The sequence below is a fragment of the Littorina saxatilis genome, linkage group LG2 (assembly GCF_037325665.1).
Source record: "Littorina saxatilis isolate snail1 linkage group LG2, US_GU_Lsax_2.0, whole genome shotgun sequence".
Taxonomy (NCBI): Eukaryota; Metazoa; Mollusca; class Gastropoda; order Littorinimorpha; family Littorinidae; genus Littorina; species Littorina saxatilis.
This window is the reverse complement of record NC_090246.1, coordinates 11,837,091-11,856,159: the sequence shown is the minus strand read 5'-3', so window position 1 is coordinate 11,856,159 and position 19,069 is coordinate 11,837,091. Positions and strand designations below refer to the sequence as shown.

The 19,069-nt window shown below is 45.5% G+C and overlaps 1 protein-coding gene across 1 annotated transcript in view; it reads right to left on the bottom strand.

Annotated features, from left to right (window-relative positions):
• Positions 1 to 18,619, bottom strand: part of LOC138958209 (mucin-2-like) — a 44,709-nt gene extending 26,090 nt beyond the window's left edge. Inside the window, exons 1-6 of the mRNA XM_070329303.1 lie at positions 18,361 to 18,619; positions 17,617 to 17,877; positions 16,756 to 16,941; positions 14,653 to 14,838; positions 7,729 to 12,555; positions 7,106 to 7,319 (exon numbers count right to left, since the gene is read on the bottom strand). Coding sequence (XP_070185404.1) covers positions 7,106 to 7,319; positions 7,729 to 12,555; positions 14,653 to 14,838; positions 16,756 to 16,941; positions 17,617 to 17,877; positions 18,361 to 18,496 — 5,810 coding nt within the window. The 5' untranslated portion in view covers positions 18,497 to 18,619. The remainder of the gene's footprint in view (positions 1 to 7,105; positions 7,320 to 7,728; positions 12,556 to 14,652; positions 14,839 to 16,755; positions 16,942 to 17,616; positions 17,878 to 18,360) is intronic.
• Between the last annotated feature and the right edge of the window lie 450 nt (positions 18,620 to 19,069).

Below are 19,069 nucleotides of genomic sequence, written 5' to 3'. Positions count from 1 at the left end.
GGCACAAACAGAAAATGAGACTACACGCCGGCGAACGCATTGACAGCGAGGCAAGCTGTGTTGTGAACATTGAAGCACGTGAATCACGGAGCCACATTCCATCCAAGCTGACGGAACCTGCCTTGCAGCAATCCGTTGACTCCACATGCGTGGCCACTGACAGTGACAAGGACAGATATTTTACGTCAGAGAGTGATACAGAGGAACCAGTGGAAAAGCAGTTGACTAAAGCTGAAAAGGATGCTTTGGAAAGGGAGTACAGTCTAGGGGAAGTAAAAGCACTTGCTTTAGAAATTACTACGAACCCCAGAACACGAAAGAAAGTGATTAGAATGGTGTACAATGCTTCATCCAAACAGCTGCTTGCAAAATCAGATGACTTCATGTTCACCTACGATTGTACCAAAGCTGAAACATTGTACTGGACGTTATTCAGGGACAAAGCAGACATGAGTTATGATGAATCAGAACGACTGGCATTTATTGAGGAGCCTGCGGATGTGCGACGAACACTGTACCTTATTGAGATAAATCATATCGCCAAGGATTTGCATGCACTGGTTACACTTCTCAGAGCCTACCTTCAGACTTGAACTTTGATCGCTGTTGTATCACATTTACGTATCATTACATGCTGCTTCTCTTGCAAAACTCGTAAAGCACTACTACTATATTTTGCAGCTGATACTGGTAAAACGTTAATACTCTATGATTGTATTAAAACATTATTGTACATAATGCACTGGAAACATTTTCAAACATAATGTGGTTAACTTCTATTTCACCTCAATGAGCGAGGGCGGGATGAAAAAAAAAAGTAGTTTAGCATTTCCTATTCTGTTACAGTGTTAAGATAAAGATCAATTCAATTCAATTTAATTCAATTCAATTCAATACAATCATCTCTCCCTCATTCTCGTTCTCATAAATAGGACTCAAACCATACCGGCACGGTGGCCTAGTGGTAAGGCGTCCGCCCCGTGATCGGGAGGTCGTGGGTTCGAACCCCCGGGTCATACCTAAGACTTTAAGATTGGCAATCTAGTGGCTGCTCCGCCTGGCGTCTGGCATTATGGGGTTAGTGCTAGGACTGGTTGGTCCGGTGTCAGAATAATGTGACTGGGTAAGACATGAAGCCTGTGCTGCGACTTCTGTCTTGTGTGTGGCGCACGTTATATGTCAAAGCAGCACCGCCCTGATATGGCCCTTCGTGGTCGGCTGGGCGTGAAGCAAACAAACAAACAAACAAGCACAGGTTTTTGGACGTCCCCATTTCACTGCTGTACAGCAAACATCGTCCCCAAATACCTGTGTCTGTGTGTCACCGACTTAGTTGCTCTGCAGAGTGTGTGTGTGTGTGTGTGTAATACTGCCTTGCTGCAGAGTTTGTGTTATACCGCTTTGCTCTGCTGAGTGTGTTTGTGTTAATTACGGTCTGTCTGTCTGTATATTCTTTTGTCTGTCCGTCTGTCACTCAAGGGTAAGGGGGTGTCCTTAACCTCTTCTTTGTTGTCTCGGTCTGTCTCTCTGTCTCTGTCTATCTGTCTATGTCGCTCTTTCTGACTCTCTCCCTCTCAGCGGAGATCAAAGCCAATGAAAAACACACATCTCTGAAGCAGTTTTAGCTTGTGCCTCCAAATGACTGCTGTACAACAACCAGACCCCATCTGACTGCTGTTTGGGAAACAGTCCCCAATTCACTGCTGTACACCATTTACGTATCATTACATGCTGTTTCTCTTTCGAAACTTGTAAAGCACTACTTCTATTTTGCAGCTGATACTGGTAAAATGTTAATACACTATGATTGTATTGAAACATTATTGTACATAAAGCACTGGAACATTTTCAAACATAATGTGGTTAACTTCTATTTCAACTCAATGGGCGAGGGCGGGATGGAAAAAAAACATTTTAGCATTTCTTGTTCTGTTACAGTGTTAAGAGAAAGATAAATTCAATTCAATTTAATTCAATTCAATTTAATACAACTCTCTCTCCCTCATTCTCATTCTCATAAATCAGACTCAAACCATCCGTTGTCAGGGTCGTGAATGCTAGCTACTGACTGGATTGGAAATACTCTTATGTCGCCTAGCGCCATATGTAACTGATGAAACCATTCATAGCACAGCGCAGAGCTATCGGTTTTTGGACGTCCCCATTTCACTGCTGTACAGCAAACATCGTCCCCAAATAACTGTGTCTGTGTGTCACCGACTTAGTTGCTCTGCAGAGTCTGTGTGTGTAATACTGCCTTGCTCTGCTGAGTTTGTGTGTTATACCGCTTTGCTCTGCTGAGTGTGTGTGTTTGTGTTAATTACGGTCTGTCTGTATATTCTTTTGTCTGTCCGTCTGTCACTCAAGGGTAAACCGGCACGATTAGCTTAGTGGTAAGGCGTCCGCCCCGTGATCGGGAGGTCGTGGGTTTGAACCTCGGCCGGTGTCACGATTTCATCTTTCGCCTGTGTACATATTTCCCCCTCGATATTTACTCGAGACCGAAATGTTGTTTCCTGGTAAAATTAAGAAGAGAAATTATTTATGGACGAAAAGCATGTCAGTTTCTTGCATGTGAAAAAAATTGGTTGTGAAATTAAATAGATTAAAATCGAATTCTTCGAAAACGTGTACCGAGTGGTTACGTCCCTTGAGTAAGAAGGGAAACATTTTAGGATGAATCAAATTTCTAAGTTAAATAAAATAATTGGTTGGACAAATTTGGCCCCATGAATGTAAGGTACACAAGGTCGCTCATCAGTACTATCGAAGGGTGTTTTTTTTGTTCAGTGTAGAGTTTATACTAGATCAACGAGGCCGAAAATCGAAATATCAACACGGCGAAAGATGAAAACGTCACACCGGGTCATACCTGAGACTTTAAAATTGGAAATCTAGTGGCTGATCCACATCCCATTTTGGTGCAATCCCATTTTGCCGCCGTCCCATTTTTTCCCCATCCCATTTTCGCGACATTTCACAAGCCAAGCGTCATTTTATAACATTTATAATTTTGGATGATTAATGAGATGAGGATGATTATAATGATGATGCTATGGATTTCCAATTTGGATTGAGACTACGTGACAGGGCATTTTACTAACATGTCATAACAATAGCGCGACATCCCATTTTGACACCATATCCCATTTGGCCGCCATGCCGTTTCACCGTATTCCATTTATCCCCCATCCCATTGTCGCGACATTTCACAAGCCAAGCGTCATTTTACTACCGTGTCATAACAATAGCACGTCATCCCATTTTGACACCATCCCATTTGGCCGCCATCACATTTTTTATTTATTCTTCTTGCCAAGCCTCACTATACTACTATACTGCGTTATTCAACTAGGAAGACATTCCGTTTACGCCAAATTCCATTTTTGCCACAATCCAAAATGTCGCGAAATAGAGATGGCGGCAAAATGGGATGACGGCAAAACGGCATGGCGACAAAATGGAATGTGGCGCTAGTGGTTTGACACGGTGGTAAAATGACACATGGCCTATGAAATGTCGCAAAAATGGGATGGGGGCAAAATGGGATAACGGCGAAACGGGATTGCGCCAAAATGGGAAGTGGAGCTAATGGTACATGACATGGTGGTAAAATGACACTTGGCCTGTAAAATGTCGCAAAAATGGGATAGGGGCGAAATGGGCTAACGGCCAAACGGGATTGCGCCAAAATAGGATGTGGGGCTATTGGTACATGATATGGTGGTAAAATGACACTAGGCCTGAGAAATGTCGCCAAAATGGGATGGGGGCGAATTGGGATAACGGCGAAACAGGACTAATAGATCCCTTGACTTGGGGTAGTGCGACTCTGTCACTGCTAGCTTTCCACTCGGAGGAAGCGACCAGAATTTCCCAACGATGGGACATCCTAGTAATTAATTTTTTTTTTTTAATTCCTAAAATTAACAGAGTCGCGCTACCCCAAAAGTCAAGGAATTTCGTGTTTGTCCCTTGACTTTGGAGATGACAAGAAAATATCGGGCGCAAAAACGTGATTTGTAAAATTTTTCACAACATATGTCGCCTAGCGCCATGTATGTGATGAAACCATTCATATAGCTCTGCGGGAGCTCTGCACTTTTGGACGTCCCCATTTCACTGCTGTACAGCAAACATCGTCCCCAAATACCTGTTTGTTTCTAAAAAAATCACGCTGGAGGTTGCATTTTATGTAATAACCTCCTGAAATGAGTTTTGACACTTTAGAATGGCATGTAAAATGACACATGGCCTATGAAATGTCGCAAAAATGGGATGGGGGCAAAATGGGATAACGGCCAAACGGGATTGCGCCAAAATGTTAACGTGGAGCTAATGGTACATGACATGGTGGTAAAATGACACTTGGCCTGTAAAATGTCGCAAAAATGGGATGGGGGCGAAATGGGCTAACGGCCAAACGGGATTGCGCCAAAATGGGACGTGGAGCTAATGGTACATGACATGGTGGTAAAATGACACTTGGCCTGTAAAATGTCGCCAAAATGGGATGGGGCGAAATGGGCTAACGGCGAAACGGGATTGCGCCAAAATGGGATGTGGAGCTAATGGTACATGATATGGTGGTAAAATGACACTTGGCCTGAGAAATGTCGCCAAAATGGTATGGGGGCGAATTGGGATAACGGCGAAACAGGACTAATAGATCCCTTGACTTGGGGTAGTGCGACTCTGTCACTGCTAGCTTTCCACTCGGAGGAAGCGACCGGAATTTCCCAACGATGGGGCATCCTAGTAATTAATTTTTTTTTTTTTTTTTAATTCTTAAAATTAACAGAGTCGCGCTACCCCAAAAGTCAAGGAATTTCGTGTTTGTCCCTTGACTTTGGAGATGACAAGAAAATATCGGGCGCAAAAACGTGATTTGTAAAATTTTTCACAACATATGTCGCCTAGCGCCATGTATGTGATGAAACCATTCATATAGCTCTGCGGGAGCTCTGCACTTTTGGACGTCCCCATTTCACTGCTGTACAGCAAACATCGTCCCCAAATACCTGTTTGTTTCTAAAAAAATCACGCTGGAGGTTGCATTTTATGTAATAACCTCCTGAAATGAGTTTTGACACTTTAGAATGGCATGTAAAATGACACATAACCTATGAAATGTCGCAAAAATGGGATGGGGGCAAAATGGGATAACGGCCAAACGGGATTGGGTCAAAATGGGACGTGGAGCTAATGGTACATGACATGGTGGTAAAATGACACTTGGCCTGTAAAATGTCGCAAAAATGGGATGGGGGCGAAATGGGCTAACGGCGAAACGGGATTGCGCCAAAATGGGATGTGGAGCTAATGGTACATGATATGGTGGTAAAATGACACTAGGCCTGAGAAATGTCGCCAAAATGGGATGGGGGCGAATTGGGATAACGGCGAAACAGGACTAATAGATCCCTTGACTTGGGGTAGTGCGACTCTGTCACTGCTAGCTTTCCACTCGGAGGAAGCGACCGGAATTTCCCAACGATGGGGCATCCTAGTAATGAATTTTTTTTTTTTTTAATTCTTAAAATTAACAGAGTCGCGCTACCCCAAAAGTCAAGGAATTTCGTGTTTGTCCCTTGACTTTGGAGATGACAAGAAAATATCGGGCGCAAAAACGTGATTTGTAAAATTTTTCACAACATATGTCGCCTAGCGCCATGTATGTGATGAAACCATTCATATAGCTCTGCGGGAGCTCTGCACTTTTGGACGTCCCCATTTCACTGCTGTACAGCAAACATCGTCCCCAAATACCTGTTTGTTTCTAAAAAATCACGCTGGAGGTTGCATTTTATGTAATAACCTCCTGAAATGAGTTTTGACACTTTAGAATGGCATTTAACGCTCATTGAAGTTTTAACAAACTTTCTAACACCTAAAACATTCATAGCACCGATAACGTAATTCTAGCTCTGCACTTTGTGTACACATACGTCCCCATTTCACTGCTGTACAGCAAACATCGTCCCCAAATGTCTGTTTTTCTAAAAATCACGCTGGAGGTTGCATTTTATGTAATAACCTCCTGAAATGAGTTTTCACACTTTAAAATGGCATTTAACGCTCATTGAAGTTTTAAGAAACTTTCTAACACTTAAAACAAAAGAGACCCCAAATGCCTGTGTTTTGAGCAAGATGGCATTTTGATACACAGCCGACCCCAAATGACTGTAAAACCACCTATGTGTGTGTGTGTGTGTGTGTATGTGTGACGAAGTGATTGAGTTTGTGTTACTGTTTGTCGATTTCTTACGTGAGCCTTGAAGGCTTCGCCTCTTGTTATAAATGACCTACCGGACGCAATTTCAAGTGTATGTAAACATTTTGCTGACGATACAAAGATCTATAATGCAACCGAAAACAGTTAAATTATACAAAATGATTTATTGAAATTGCAAGCCTGGTCAGACACGTGGAATTTGTATTTTAATGTGCCCAAATGCAAAGTGATGCATATTGGCCAGAAAAACCCTGGGAAGGATTATTTAATGAAATTAGAAAATCAGATGTTAGCCTTAGAGTCATCCCCAACAGAAAAAGACCTTGGAGTGACTTTTGATAATAATTTGAAATTTGATGTCCATATACAAAAGTCATTATGGGCCTAACGGCCTACACCAGGTCCATATGTCCCCACAAACTAAACTAAACTAAACTAAACTAAAGTGTCGATGTATCTCGACGACGTGAGTTGTGGGTTACTGCCCTTGGTGAATGGTAAGATTACATGCGCAGTGAGTAGTTTGTGACTTGTAGGCCGCCATTTTTATGAAACTCGTTAGTTGTTAGTGGACTTCGCGTTGTGTGTGTATTTAGACAATATGTCGGCAAAAGAGTGCCAAGCACGCATTCTTCAAGTCCGTGACTAAGCAACCCAGAAGAGAGGAAGAGTGTGACATCTCGATGGTGTCGACTGTCGTCGGAAAGAAGCTCTTCTGACGAAACATTCTAGCCCAAAGTTGTCAGTATAGCATAAGCACCGAAAACAAGAGTCTCAAGCTCCCTAAATTACACTGGACACACACGCACACTAACATTCATACACCCCCCCCCGCCCCCTGAATTACACACACAAAGAGGAGGTACTGACCCAACCGTGAACACAAATTCATTGAAATCACTGCAGGGCTTGGCCAGCACGAGCATGTTGGAGGCGATAAGAACGCCGCTGCACGTGATCATGTTGGTTTGGTCATGCACAAAGGCCACAACACCACCATAGTTGCATGCTTCGTCGTCGGTGGTACCTCCAATCGCTCTCTCCCACACGCTACGACGTCGACGGCCTGTAGAACTGGGACACACTGCCAAGAACATACACACAGAGCAATTAGAGGGAAATCAACATTCTCTTGGGCATTGTTTTATGAGGGTAGAACATAGGTAAGCAAAAAAGCAGTATGACAGGCAGACAGATAAACACACCCCAACAAACTTACGCCGAATAAGCACACTTTACTTACATAGACTCATACACAGTGAATAAAGACACAAAGAACAAAGAACCCCTACCACCAAATATGACAAAAGAAAAGAAAAGGATTACAATTATTGTTTCCAGAATCAATACATAAACTGTTGTAAGTAGGTTGAATAATACATATCTAACCAATGCGTTTTACAGTTATTTTACTACCAAGAAGAGTGACTATGAGACGACTGCCGTACTTACTAATTAATCGGTCACAAACGAACGGCGAAAGTAAAACTTACACAAGGAAGGTGTAGTGGAAGCTGTTGTGGTGCTTGTTGCTTCAGTGGTTGTTGTTGGAGCAGTACTTGTAGTCGGTACAGATGTGGTGGTGAGTGAGGGCGTAGTGGTGGCTGCTGGGGTGGTAGTGGCTGCTGGGGTAGTGGTGGCTGCTGGGGTCGTAGTCGCTGCTGGGGTAGTGGTGGCTGTTGGGGTTGTGGTGGGTGCTGGAGTAGTGGTCGCTGCTGGCATGGAGGTGGCTGCTAGGGTAGTGGCAGGAGATGTAGGAGGAGCAGGCATAGGTGTTGTTTCTGTGGTGACTGACTGGGTAGTTACTGACAGGGTAGTTACTGATGGGGTAGTGACTGACGGGGTAGTGACTGACGGGGTAGTAACTGACGGGGTAGTTACAGAAAGAGTAGTGACTGATGGGGTAGTTACTGACGGGGTAGTTACAGACGGGGTAGTGACTGATGGGGTAGTGACTGACGGGGTAGTGACTGACGGGGTAGTAGCTGACGGGGTAGTAACTGACGGGGTAGTAACTGACGGGGTACTGACTGATGGGGTAGTGACCGAAGGGGTACTAACTGACGGGGTAGTGACTGACGGGGTAGTGACTGATGGGGTAGTAACTGACGGGGTGCTGACTGACGGGGTGGTGACTGACGGGGTAGTAGCTGACGGGGTAGTAGCTGACGGGGTAGTAACTGACGGGGTAGTGACTGACGGGGTAGTGACAGACGGTGTAGTAACTGATGGAGTTGTAACTGAAGGGGTAGTTACTGACGGGGTAGTTACTGACAGGGTACTGACAGACGGGGTAGTAACTGATGGAGTTGTAACCGAAGGGGTAGTTACTGACGGGGTAGTTACTGACGGGGTAGTGACTGACAGAGTAGTAACTGACGGGGTAGTAGCTGCTGGAGTAGTGACTGACGGGGTAGTAATTACTGACGGGGTAGTAGCTGCTTCAGTAGTGACTGATGGGGTTGTAACTAACGGGGTTGTGATTGACGGGGTAGTAGCTGCTAGAGTAGTGACTGACGGGGTAGTAACTGACGGGGTAGTAACTGACGGGGTAGTTACTGACGGGGTAGTAGCTGACGGGGTAGTAACTGACGGGGTAGTGACTGACGGGGTAGTGACAGACGGTGTAGTAACTGATGGAGTTGTAACTGAAGGGGTAGTTACTGACAGGGTAGTTACTGACGGGGTAGTGACGGACAGAGTAGTAACTGACGGGGTAGTAGCTGCTGGAGTAGTGACTGACGGGGTAGTAATTACTGACGGGGTAGTAGCTGCTTCAGTAGTGACTGATGGGGTTGTAACTAACGGGGTTGTGATTGACGGGGTAGTAGCTGCTAGAGTAGTGACTGACGGGGTAGTAACTGACGGGGTAGTAACTGACGGGGTAGTGACGGACAGAGTAGTAGCTGACGGGGTAGTAACTGACGGGGTAGTGACTGACGGGGTAGTGACAGACGGTGTAGTAACTGATGGAGTTGTAACTGAAGGGGTAGTTACTGACGGGGTAGTTACTGACAGGGTACTGACAGACGGGGTAGTAACTGATGGAGTTGTAACCGAAGGGGTAGTTACTGACGGGGTAGTTACTGACGGGGTAGTGACGGACAGAGTAGTAACTGACGGGGTAGTAGCTGCTGGAGTAGTGACTGACGGGGTAGTAATTACTGACGGGGTAGTAGCTGCTTCAGTAGTGACTGATGGGGTTGTAACTAACGGGGTTGTGATTGACGGGGTAGTAGCTGCTAGAGTAGTGACTGACGGGGTAGTAACTGACGGGGTAGTAACTGACGGGGTAGTTACTGACGGTGTAGAAACTGACGGGGTGGTAACTGACGGGGTAGTCACTGACGGGGTAGTCACTGACGGGGTAGTCACTGACGGGGTAGTTACAGAGGGTGTAGTGACTGACGGGTTGGTAGCTGATTGGGTAGTAGGAGCCGGGGTGGTGGCAGGAGATGTAGGAGGAGCAGGCATAGGTGTTGTAACAGTAGTTACTGACGGGGTAGTGACTGACGGGGTAGTATCTGACGGAGTAGTGACTGACGGGGTAGTGACTGACGGGGTGGTGACCGACGGGGTAGTGACTGACGGGGTAGTAGCTGACGGTGTAGTTACTGATGGGGTAGAAACTGACGGGGTAGTAGCTGCTGGAGTAGTGACCGACGGGGTAGTAACTGACGGGGTTGTTACTGACAGGGTAGTAACTGACGGGGTAGTAGCTGTTGGAGTAGTGATTGACGGGGTTGTAACTGATGGGGTTGTTACTGATGGGGTAGTATCTGACGGGGTAGTAACTGACGGAGTAGAAACTGACGGGGTAGTGACTGACGGTGTAGTGACTGACGGTGTAGTCACTGATGGGGTAGTTACTGACGGGGTAGTGACTGATGGAGTAGTAACTGATGGTGTAGTGACTGACGGAGTAGTTACTGACGGGGTAGTGACTGACGGGGTAGTGACTGACGGGGTAGTATCTGACGGGGTTGTTACTGACGGGGTAGTAACTGATGGGGTAGTGACTGACGGGGTAGTAGCTGACGGGGTAGTGACAGATGGGGTAGTAACTGACGGGGTAGTTACTGATGGGGTAGTGACAGACAGTGTAGTGACAGATGGGGTAGTAACTGATGGGGTAGTGACTGATGGGGTAGTTACTAATGGGGTAGTTACTGACGCAGTTGTTACTGACGTGGTTGTGATTGATGGGGTAGTAACTGACGGGGTACTGACAGATGGGGTAGTAACTGCCAGGGTAGTGGCAGGAGATGTAGGAGGAGCAGGCATAGGTGTTGTAACAGTAGTAACTGACGGGGTTGTAACTGACGGGGTGGTAGCTGCTGGAGTAGTGACTGACGGGGTAGTAACTGACGGGGTTGTTACTAACGAGGTAGTAACTGACGGGGTAGTAGCTGCTGGAGTAGTGACAGACGGGGTAGTTACAGACGGGGTAGTTACTGACGGAGTAGTGACTGACGGGGTAGTAACTGATGGAGTAGTGACTGACGGGGTAGTGACTGACGGGGTGGTGACCGACGGGGTAGTGACTGACGAAGTAGTGACTGATGGGGTAGTCACTGACGGGGTAGTCACTGACGGGGTAGTCACTGACGGGGTAGTCACTGACGAGGTAGTTAATGACGGGGTAGTTACTGACGGGGTAGTTACTGATGGAGTAGTGACTGATGGGGTAGTGACTGATAGGGTAGTGACTGTCGGGGTAGTCACTGCCGGTGTAGTAGCTGATGGAGTAGTAACTGATGAGGTGGTAACTGTTGGGGTAGTGACTGACAGGGTAGTAGCTGACGGAGTAGTTACTGACGGGGTAGTGACAGACGACGTAGTAACAGACGGGGTAGTAACTGATGGGGTAGTGACTGATGGGGTAGTGACTGATGGGGTAGTGTCAGATGGGGTAGTTACTGAAGGGGTAGTTACTGACAAGGTAGTGACAGACGGGGTAGTAACAGACGGGGTAGTAACTGATGGGGTAGTGACTGACGGGGTAGTGTCAGATGGGGTAGTTACTGAAGGGGTAGTTACTGACGGGGTAGTTACTGACGGGCTGGTAGTAGCAGGAGATGTAGGAGGAGCAGGCATGGGTGTTGTAACAGTAGTGACTGACGGGGTAGTAACTGACGGGGTAGTGACTGCCGCGGTAGTGACTGACGGGGTAGTGACTGACGGGGTAGTAGCTGATGGGGTAGTAACGGACGGGGTAGTAGCTGGTGGAGTAGTAACTGACGGGGTAGTGACTGACGATGTAGTCACTGATGGGGTAGTTACTGACGGGGTAGTAGCTGCTGGAGTAGTCGCTGACGGGGTAGTGACTGACGGGGTAGTGAATGATTGAGTGGTAACTGATGGGGTAGTGATTGACAGGGTAGTAACTGATTGAGTAGTAACTGACGGGGTAGTTACTGACAGGGTAGTAGCTGCTGCAGTAGTCGCTGACGGGGTAGTGACTGACGGGGTAGTGACTGACAGGGTAGTGACTGACGGAGTAGTTACTGATGGGGTAGTGACTGATGGGGTAGTCACTGACGGGGTAGATACTGACGGGGTAGTGACTGACGGGGTAGTTACAGACGGGGTAGTTACTGACGGAGTAGTGACTGACGGGGTGGTGACTGACGGAGTAGTGACTGACGGGGTAGTGACTGACGGGGTAGTGACTGACGGGGTACTAACTGATGGGGTAGTGACTGACGGGGTAGTTACTGATGGGGTAGTGATTGACAGGGTAGTAACTGATTGAGTAGTAACTGACGGGGTAGTGACTGACGGGGTAGTGACTGATGGGGTAGTGACTGACGGAGTAGTTACTGATGGGGTAGTGACTGATGGGGTAGTCACTGACGGGGTAGATACTGACGGGGTAGTGACTGACGGGGTAGTTACAGACGGGGTAGTTACTGACGGAGTAGTGACTGACGGGGTGGTGCCTGACGGAGTAGTGACTGACGGGGTACTAACTGACGGGGTAGTGACTGACGGGGTAGTGACTGACGGTGTAGTTACTGATGGGGTAGTGACTGACGGGGTAGTTACTGATGGGGTAGTGATTGACAGGGTAGTGACTGGTGGGGTAGTAACTGACGGGGTAGTGACTGGTGGGGTAGTAACTGACGGGGTAGTGACTGACAGGGTAGTGACTGACGGGGTAGTGACTGGCGGGGTAGTAACTGATGGAGTAGTAACTGACGGAGTAGTAACTGACGGAGTGGTGACAGGAACTGATGGTGCTGTGGTAGGAGGGGGCTGAGTGGTCGGCTCAATCCAGCAACCCAGTGTTTTATCCTGACAAACACACTCGCCGCTCGCTGTTTGAAGGACATCAAACAGAACAAGAGAAATTATAGCTATGTACGCGTATTATATCCTGATTTTGTTTTCATTCATTGGAGATTTTAATGGTTTGTTTGTTTGTTTGCTTAACGCCCAGTCGACCACGAAGGGCCATATCAGGGCGGTGCTGCTTTGACATATAACGTGCGTCACACACAAGACAGAAGTTGCAGCACAGGCTTCATGTCTCACCCAGTCACATTATTCTGACACCGGACCAACCAGTCCTAGCACTAACCCCACAATGCCAGACGCCAGGCGGAGCAGCCACTAGATTGCCAATTTTAAAGTCTTAGGTATGACCCGGCCGGGGTTCGAACCCACGACCTCCCGATCACGGGGCCAACCGTGCCGGTAGATTTTAATGGAGACGTCCTTTTAAACAGGCATAGTTGTGATTGCAAAGCTACTGCTTTAAAGTGTGGATGGATCTTCAACATATACATGACAATACATTAGTCAAAGAAAAGTATAAGTATCAGCTTAATTGTGGAACGGTAAAATAATAGAAGACGTAACCTAGACAGATTGCGTTTAAATTCGCACACCCTAACATTTGCAGAGAAACTGTATATTATTCCAAGACCTCCAAATGTTGCCTCTTTTATTCGAGTGAGTTGATCTAGTCTGGTATCCTGCCTATCCCATGACCTTCCTTCTTTGTCTCTGCAGTCCAGTGAGCACATCTATTCCGACATTGCCTAGTAGACGATAACTTCGATCTTTGCGCTCTACAATAAGTTGCGCAGCCGCAGTAACAAGGAAAAGAAAACATCGAATGGAGACTGTAAACAGAATAAAACGATGGCGTATAAGTTTTGGAGCCACGTAAAATTCACGGTGTGTCAACTGATTCCGTTCATACACCGGATGTTTCCGTTCGTACGCATGATGTTTCCGTTAATACAGCCTTATTTTTGGCACTTGCTTGGGGAAAAAACGTGGCGGTAAGTAGTGTGGGCAGCGCACTTTTGTGATATTGCAAGAATCATGGCGTATGAACGGAATCGGCATGTTTTCAAAAGACAAGTGATTGTACAAAAGCCATGGGTTTCCATACACTTCTGTTCAAGCGAAATGTCGTAACAGGCAAATGGTTTTGGTGATCATGTGCAAATCAAGGGTCAGATTTGATAACAGAGCGAGAAAAACAAGAAAATGTTAAAAACTGAATCAGGCAATTCTGCCACGTTTGGCCCGCGTGTGTTATCATGAGGATTACTAGCACCTTGGTACTTATCGTACACATAGCCCAACCAATTAGCTACCTATATTTTGCCATATCACAAAAGTGCGCAGCCAACACGACTTACCGCCACGTTCTTTCCCCAAGCAAGTGCCAAAAATGGGGCTGTATGAACGGAAACATTCTGCGTACGAACGGAAACATCCGGTGTATGAACGGAATCAGTTGACACACCGTGAAATTGACCCCGTGACGCAGAGGTTTTTTCGACCTTGACCCCTCTCGGTTTACAATCTGGCAGCGAGTGAAGGTCGCACCGATTCATAGGTTCAGCATGCATTTCCTTACTGTCTGATGCTGATTCTGAGTCTGTCCCTTTCTCTTGGACAAGAAAAAGCGAAGCGAAAGACATTTTCAACCTTGTTTGAGATTGTTGTGTGAGAACCTTTTAGTTGTTCATCTTCATAATGTCAGGTTGGTGATTGGCTGCATGAGGTCACGCAAATGATGTCACATCAGCGTAAATCTAAAACGAAATGAGGCAGAGCGTTGTTTTATTTGTTTTGTTTTCACAGCAGAGTAGGTTCAATCTCGACTCCAATTTTTCCTGGTTCTTCTATCATGTTCGTAGGGTCGCTTGGATAATTATTTTGGTTAAAAATCGCCGGTATTATAACCGTTATTTCTAATATGAATGCTGACAGTCAGGAAATGATGACAGGCATGTCTCGAAAATGATATCAACATTTGCCTGCCGCCCAGTGTTGAAAACCATTTCCTCGACATGTCTGTTATTATTTCTTAACAGTCAACATATTAGAAATAACTTATGATATTAACGTTCCCGCTTACAAAGGCATAAACAAAAACTTTCCAAGTTCCTTACGCAGCTGTGAGCAACTGCTCAAGAAGCCCATGGAGAAGTACTTTGGACTGGAGGTGTCGCAGCAATCCGGGTCGAAGAAAGGCTCTGCTGGTGCTGCTGGTGCCGCCGTTGTCGTTGGCGGAGGCAGCGTCGTTGGTGTGATCAGACAGCCAAGTGTTGTATCCGAGCACACACACTCGCCACCGGCTGTGTAGGTTTGCGAAGAGAGCAGTTCGTGTTTTGAATAAAATTATACTGTTTGGTGTTAAACATAGTTTTTTTTAATCTAAACAACAAGATGACTGTGGGTAAAAACAAAGCCACTAGATTGCCAATTTTAAAGTCTTAGGTATGACCCGGCCGGGGTTCGAACCCACGACCTCCCGATCACGGGGCCAACCGTGCCGGTAGATTTTAATGGAGACGTCCTTTTAAACAGGCATAGTTGTGATTGCAAAGCTACTGCTTTAAAGTGTGGATGGATCTTCAACATATACATGACAATACATTAGTCAAAGAAAAGTATAAGTATCAGCTTAATTGTGGAACGGTAAAATAATAGAAGACGTAACCTAGACAGATTGCGTGTAAATTCGCACACCCTAACATTTGCAGAGAAACTGTATATTATTCCAAGACCTCCAAATGTTGCCTCTTTTATTCGAGTGAGTTGATCTAGTCTGGTATCCTGCCTATCCCATGACCTTCCTTCTTTGTCTCTGCAGTCCAGTGAGCACATCTATTCCGACATTGCCTAGTAGACGATAACTTCGATCTTTGCGCTCTACAATAAGTTGCGCAGCCGCAGTAACAAGGAAAAGAAAACATCGAATGGAGACTGTAAACAGAATAAAACGATGGCGTATAAGTTTTGGAGCCACGTAAAGTTCACGGTGTGTCAACTGATTCCGTTCATACACCGGATGTTTCCGTTCGTACGCATGATGTTTCCGTTAATACAGCCTTATTTTTGGCACTTGCTTGGGGAAAAAACGTGGCGGTAAGTAGTGTGGCAGCGCACTTTTGTGATATTGCAAGAATCATGGAGTATGAACGGAATTGGCATGTTTTCAAAAGACAAGTGATTGTACAAAAGCCATGGGTTTCTATACACTTCTGTTCAAGCGAAATGTCGTAACAGGCAAATGGTTTTGGTGATCATGTGCAAATCAAGGGTCAGATTTGATAACAGAGCGAGAAAAACAAGAAAATGTTAAAAACTGAATCAGGCAATTCTGCCACGTTTGGCCCGCGTGTGTTATCATGAGGATTACCAGCACCTTGGTACTTATCGTACACATAGCCCAACCAATTAGCTACCTAAGTTTTGCAATATCACAAAAGTGCGCAGCCAACACGACTTACCGCCACGTTTTTTCCCCAAGCAAGTGCCGGAAATGAGACTGTATGAACGGAAACATCCTGCGTACGAATGGAAACATCCGGTGTATGAACGGAATCAGTTGACACACCGTGAAATTGACCCCGTGACGCAGAGGTATTTTCGACCTTGACCCCTCTCGGTTTACAATCTGGCAGCGAGTGAAGGTCGCACCGATTCATAGGTTCAGCATGCATTTCCTTACTGTCTGATGCTGATTCTGAGTCTGTCCCTTTCTCTTGGACAAGAAAAAGCGAAGCGAAAGACATTTTCAACCTTGTTTGAGATTGTTGTGTGAGAACTTTTTAGTTGTTCATCTTCATAATGTCAGGTTGGTGATTGGCTGCATGAGGTCACGCAAATGATGTCACATCAGCGTAAATCTAAAACGAAATGAGGCAGAGCGTTGTTTTATTTGTTTTGTTTTCACAGCAGAGTAGGTTCAATCTCGACTCCAATTTTTCCTGGTTCTTCTATCATGTTTGCAGGGTCGCTTGGATAATTATTTTGGTTAAAAATCGCCGGTATTATAACCGTTATTTCTAATATGAATGCTGACAGTCAGGAAATGATGACAGGCATGTCTCGAAAATGATATCAACATTTGCCTGCTGCCCAGTGTTGAAAATCATTTCCTCGACATGTCTGTTATTATTTCTTAACAGTCAACATATTAGAAATAACTTATGATATTAACGTTCCCGCTTACAAAGGCATAAACAAAAACTTTCCAAGTTCCTTACGCAGCTGTGAGCAACTGCTCAAGAAGCCCATGGAGAAGTACTTTGGACTGGAGGTGTCGCAGCAATCCGGGTCGAAGAAAGGCTCTGCTGGTGCTGCTGGTGCCGCCGTTGTCGTTGGCGGAGGCAGCGTCGTTGGTGTGATCAGACAGCCAAGTGTTGTATCCGAGCACACACACTCGCCACCGGCTGTGTAGGTTTGCGAAGAGAGCAGTTCGTGTTTTGAATAAAATTATACTGTTTGGTGTTAAACATAGTTTTCTGAATCTAAACAACAAGATGACTGTGGGTAAAAACAAAGTTGAAAAGCAAAAGAAATCGGTACTCACCAACACAAAGACAGCTTAAACAAAGACTGTTTTTCAGCATAGTTTTCAGTAAATTTCAAGGGGATATATATACACGTACAACAGAGTCACCAGGGACAATCACAATGTAAATTTCAATTCTTATTTTAATTTTACGAAGGAGATAGAATAATCTGCGGTTTGATTTTGTTAACTCTAGCCGTAGTCCTAAAAAGGGATTGCACTACATTTTAAGAAAAAAGAGAGTAAGACTTAACATTAAAAAAAAACACGCACAATAATAAAAGCATACGTAGTACGAGTTAAACATAGTTACGGAGACCTCACTACAAGAAAAGCTGTTCGGACCGAGACCTCGACTACAGAGGACGGCATCGTTTGTATTGCAAAACGGACTGACAATCTGACTGACAATCTGACCAGCCTGCGAACAAAAGGAGAAGAAGAAGAAGGTATAGCAAAGATACGAGTTAGACAAACCAGTCACTCAGATTTTCGAGTAACATTCTCCGAACATTACGTGCGTGCAACCGGTTAAGTTCAGAGTAGGACTTACCCACTGTCACACAACCGCTCAAGAAGCCCGCCGAAAAGTACATGGGACTGTTGGGATCGCAGCAGCCAGGGTCGATGTAAGGCCCTGATGGTGGAGCCGCCGCAGCAGTCGTCGGAGGTGCTGTGGGTGCCGGTGTTGTGGGCATCGGTGTGGTCGTGGGTTTCGGAGTCGTCGTGGGTGGCTTAGGCGTCACACACTGACTCTCAAAATCCGTACCGAGAATGATATCAGAGCACTGGCACAACCCGCCATTGAAATGATCTGAGAAAGAAGTCGTTCGTTATTCGGTGAAGTTTTGTTGGCTAGGGTGATATTCACACAGTGCATCATGTTTCCGTGCGGATAATTTGGTTTCTGGTTTTCTAGCGAAGTGGTCATGTTATTGATATATATGTCAAAATGTGTATCTGCATTTTTCCGTAAGGCGACGTCAAAGAAACTCAAGATAAAAAATACCCAATTGTGTCCATGGATTTATGTTCTTATTATTTTCATCATAAATAAAGTTTTAGACGTACATGATGTCGTTAATTATCAACAAATCTAGAAACAAAGAAGCACAGCTATTTTTAAATGCAGAACAATAAGGTTTAGATAACCGAGAAAGTAGCACTTCTAACTTGTAAAGTTTGATGTTGAGAAAAAAAGAGCTTTTAACGTGCAAACAAAGCGACACAACAAACAAGCAGCAGTAGCTATAGAAAAAACAAACAAACGAAATAGACAAAAATCATGATTCCTTACTGAAGGAGCACCCAAAGACGAAGTTGGTAAGAGTGTAGGGTGTACAGGCGCTCTCCAGATCACAAGTCACAAGTCCAGTCACGACCGTGGGTCCAGAAGCCAGTAGACACAGCAGTATAAAGATTCCGGTCGCCATTGTGCAACCGTCAGGGAGACACGCGTGAATCGAAAAGCGTTGTTTATAAGTTCTCCGCGTTCTGTTGGTTGGACTTCACTGGTCTCCACGCCGGCTCGTCCTCTGCTACAAGAGGAGGCAAATTCAGCTGGCTGCTGAAGACTCTTATCTTTCAACCTCTCAAATGGCGGCAGAGACATCACGTGACCCATTTCTCGTCCAATAAAAGTGAAGCCGCCTTCTTAGTGAAAAGATATTGACCAATTGCGTGGAAGGAAAAAATGGCGTCCTGGTTGTCGACCTGTTACAGTTTCTTCATGAAATGATTTCTTTTGTTCCGAGATGTTTGAAACAAATCGCTTACGCTCAAACCAAAACGTGTGCAATAAAATATCCTTCTTGGAGCGTAGTAACACACTAGTCCACGTCCTTCTACGCAGTGCAAGGGCAGCCTTTACCGCGAATAGTCTTAAAGGTCATTATGACCGGCGTGCTTTGTTTCCGGGATCGGCACTCGGAAACATATTTATATATATAAGCTATATATATATGTTAACATGGCGTACATGCTACCGACATATGCAAAACATGCAT